Source organism: Arachis hypogaea, chromosome 9 (genome assembly GCF_003086295.3).
Source record: "Arachis hypogaea cultivar Tifrunner chromosome 9, arahy.Tifrunner.gnm2.J5K5, whole genome shotgun sequence".
Taxonomy (NCBI): Eukaryota; Viridiplantae; Streptophyta; class Magnoliopsida; order Fabales; family Fabaceae; genus Arachis; species Arachis hypogaea.
The window spans coordinates 113,238,443-113,242,678 of record NC_092044.1 but is presented as its reverse complement, the minus strand read 5'-3'; the positions used below and the strand labels follow the sequence as shown (position 1 = coordinate 113,242,678).

At 36.7% G+C, this 4,236-nt stretch overlaps 1 protein-coding gene across 1 annotated transcript; it reads right to left on the bottom strand.

Moving 5' to 3' along the window:
* Positions 1 to 290: 290 nt before the first annotated feature.
* Positions 291 to 1,244, bottom strand: LOC112709541 (uncharacterized). Its single transcript, XM_025761427.1, has one exon. The coding sequence runs from the start codon at positions 1,242 to 1,244 to the stop codon at positions 291 to 293; it is 954 nt and encodes a 317-aa protein (XP_025617212.1).
* Positions 1,245 to 4,236: the final 2,992 nt, after the last annotated feature.

Genomic DNA, 4,236 nt, shown 5'->3' with positions numbered 1-4,236 from the left:
GTCCCCTTCAGTACAGAGTTAACACACTTGGATATGTTCGTTGTCATGTGGCCGAACCGTCTGCCCCCATCCTGGTGTTGGGTCCACTTATCGTACTCCATTCGGTTGACCCAATCACACATGGCCGGATTCTCAGTTCTCATAATATCAAACTAGTAGTTAAACTCGGCCTCAGTCTTGGCATATGCTGCATTCACGAGCATCCGCCTTGCATCCTGACCCTTAAAACTGAGAGCAAAATTAGCTGCAACGTGTCGAATGCAATACGCTCGATATGCATGAGGCGGTTTTCAACTACTGTCTGGTGCCTCCAGTGCAGCCTTAATGCCATTGTGTCTGTCAGAGATCACCAGAATCCCTTCCTGTGGGGTCACATGTTGACGTAAGTGAGATAAGAAAAAAAGTCCACGCTCAGCATTCTCCCCCTCAACAAGTGCAAACACAATTGGCAACATATTCGAGTTTCCATCTTGCGCAATAGCCAGAAGCAAAGTCCCGCCATACTTCTCACACAGATGCGTACCGTCAATACTGATTAGTGGCTTGCAATATTTAAAAGCCTCGACGCATAGAGGAAATGTCCAGAAAAGTCGATGAAAATACTCTGTAGACTCATCAACCTCACCACCTACACGCACTGGAGAAGTCTTCAACAAAGTTACGGTTTCATCCATCGTTGCTTGCATCCTAAGGATCCACCGGGGCAACTCCGTATACGACTCTTCCCAATCTCCGTAAATCTGGGCGACTGCCTTCTTCTTTGCCTTCCACACCTTCCTGTAACTATGCCTGAATCCGTAGGTTGACTCAGTAGCTTCTTGCAACACCTTTATGGAAACCGCTGCATCCGCCCTAACAAACTGATAGATCCTCGCACAAATTACGTGGTAATTGAGCTGTCGGTGGTCGCTCGAAATTGAAGTGGTCAGGAAAGTGTGGGCTCCGTTATACCTTCTAACCTCCCATTTACTCTTGCGTTGCCGAAATGCCATGCGAATCATCCAGGTGTAGCCGTTTTCAAACTCCTTGCATCTCCTAACATACTTCAGATGATGAGATTCCATAACCCGATACTGAACTCCACGACGAATGCTATAATCCTTAACACTCATCACAACTTCCTCCTTAGTCTGGAAAGATTGGCCAATCTGAAATTTCCCAGAAGTATTGCCGTCGTGTAATCCTTGGTAACTGAAGGTGTGTGCATCATCCGGTTGTTGACACGTTGCTTCCACGTTTAGCATCGAGAAATGCGGAGATTGTTGGTGGGACCCAGAACTGGATGGCCCCTAAGTTGCAGGTGGGGCCACTAAAGTCTCCTCCTCACTATCCCCTGATATGTGATCGGGCTCATCGTCCGAATCATCTTCTCGCATCGCGTCCTCAACATGATCCGGCTCACCACCACCAATAAGACCAGTAATCAAACCAGGTGACCTAGCTGCCGGTGCTAGAACAAGTGAAGGTGTAGCTAGGAGACAACCAGGTGCAACAATAGGCATCGAAGTAGAAGCACCCCCCACCATCATCGACTGAGGATTTGGTGCTGAAGCCCTGGAACTGTCCACACGGTCTTTCAACTTGGCAAACAACTCGTGTATTCTCACCTCCGGAAAACTCCGGCGACAATGAAATAAGACTCCATGTCTTCATCTGACCCTATGACAAATGTTTCATATTACACACCACTTGACGCAACCTCCATCGGAATCTTGTAATACACCTTCTTCACCAACTTGGCCCCACACAACCCTACCTTCTGCAATATGTTCCTCTTCAGATCCGACAAAGTATCAGTCGAACGGATAAAAATATTCAGCGGTTCTTTATCAGTGAACTTAACACCATACCTATTACTTTTTTTATTTTACCAGAGCAGTGGACTAGAACCATCGAAATCTCCTCACTATCCATTTGTGAAAGTGTGAAAATGACTCTTCTCAAATGACCCACTCCCTATCTTACTTGGTATTTATAGGTAAAACAGACTAAAGCATAAACCGCTAGATCCCTGTAGCGGTTTATGCACGTCTGCAAAACACACATAAACCGCGACACCACTACCATGGATTATGTGATGTTTTTCTTTCAACGTAATCCTCGACACCTCTGTAGCAGATTGCATTCATTTGTAAACCGCGATACCCTTATCGCAGTTTACATAGTTTATGAAAAAAAAATCCATTTTGATATTCACTTTGTAAAATGTGTATTATGATAATATGGATGGCCAATTTATTTAATTCAGTGAATTGCCCTTTTAAAAATTGCATCTTAATGTCTTACGATAAAAAAAGACACTAAAAATATGTATTTCATACACACTTGTATGTCAATGTATCCATAAAATATTTGTGTCTTATTAAATAAACAATAAATATGTACTATCGTATCTATATCTCTAGTGGATTATAGACATTAAACAAACGTTATCTTAACTCTTGTTGATTATTTTTTCAAAAAATTTTTTAGATATTAATAAAAAAGAAGACATAAATAACTGTAAAATACTCTGATATTTAAGTCAAATGATAATAAAGTATTATCATTCACTATACACAAATTTTAAAAGGTTTTACAATAAATTAAGTCACCATTCAAATGAAACGAGAAATCTAATTAGTTAGACATACATATCCTATATAATTATTATTTTATATTTAACTAAGTCTTGATCCTTCCAGCTGTAATACTCAGAAATATTTGAACTAGTTAGTTGTACTTGTGCATTCTATTTTCATCTTTTGTACAACTCGTGTATTTTTGGCTGGCTTTGTGTGGGGTTATCGATTTCAAATAATAATGTGAAATGGAAGGTCAAGTTAGTGCAGAAAATTGTGTAAACAATAGCAGCTAGGTTAGGTAGGACCCCACACCCATCAATAACACTTTAGAAATCACTGTTCTTTTGTCCTCCTTTCTTTTTCAATTGCTACATACACAGAATTCCTCATTGCCATTTTTTATTTTTCCCATCTTGAAGCTTCAATTACGTTTTTGTAATTAATGCGAGTATATATATGTATGTGTCTCAGGGAAATCAGTCTTGTCAATGAACTACTATTATTAGAAGACTCAAATGGTTTCAACTTTCAAGGCCGAATGATTTTTTCTAGCCTTGAAAGAAATTGAATAAATCTCTTAAGAGACAATAATGCCTAGAGTTTATAGGCTCAGAAGGAATGGAGAATAAAGTTTTCTTAATTGGGGTGACGGCTTCCTAGCTCAATATTCAGGAGGCAACAAATTTATTAAAGTTTTTAGGCAATAACATATAACCAACTAACACATCACTTCCAAATGGACCACTACCTAATTTAAGAAAATTAAACCTTTAGACTTTAGATATAGACTCTACCTAGCTATAGCCTATAGTACACGTGTCATCCAAAATGGAATTTATATCATTGCCAAACTAACTCTTGTGTTCACATACTTCTAAATTAGTTTTTTTTTAAAATTAACTATCATCAAAATTTATTATTTTTAATTAATAATTTTAATTATTAATTTATTTTTTTAGTCTAATAATTTAATAATATAAAATAAAGATACAATTAATTTTACGTGAAATTAATAATTAAAAAATATTATTTAATTAATTTGATTAAATTTTTATATAACAACTCTCAGTTATCAATTTCACGTAAAATTAATTGTTTCACCTTCTTATATATATTTCACCATAATTGAAAGTTTAAGAGGAGATATAATTTTTTTTTTCAAGGAAAAAGAATTCTGAATAACAAACACTCATGAATTTTGAAAAATTCAAGAGACCAGGGTTACCAGACAAAAAAGAGAAAAGTAAAGAAAAGAGCGTTGGATTCCTTTTTCCTCCCCACTATTTATGTTGATAATAAATTTCATATATAGTTCACGTGATATAGTAAAGATTGAGAGGAAGTCACTAATTTTATCCCTTATACGTGTAATACTTTAATTTTCCTTTTATTTTTCCCTCGTTAAAATAATTTTCTTCAGTCATATATAACTCATAACAATTAGTTATTAATATCTACTACTTTTTGGCACCATATACCAAAAAGGAGAAAAAGGCTCCACAGAAATGATCATGACTAATGTGTTTTGAAACATAACCAAGACTTAATTCCATGCATTATTACTCTTGTGGTGAACAACTTGCATAGTATTATATAAATGTCAAAAGGTATATATAGCACCATGTAATTGTAATTTGTATAATAATAATTCTCCATGTGGTTTAATCCAGCT

Coding starts and splice junctions, on each gene's coding strand:
- LOC112709541 (XM_025761427.1), bottom strand. CDS start 1,244: ATGCTAAACGTGGAAGCAACGTGTCAACAACCGGATGATGCACACACC.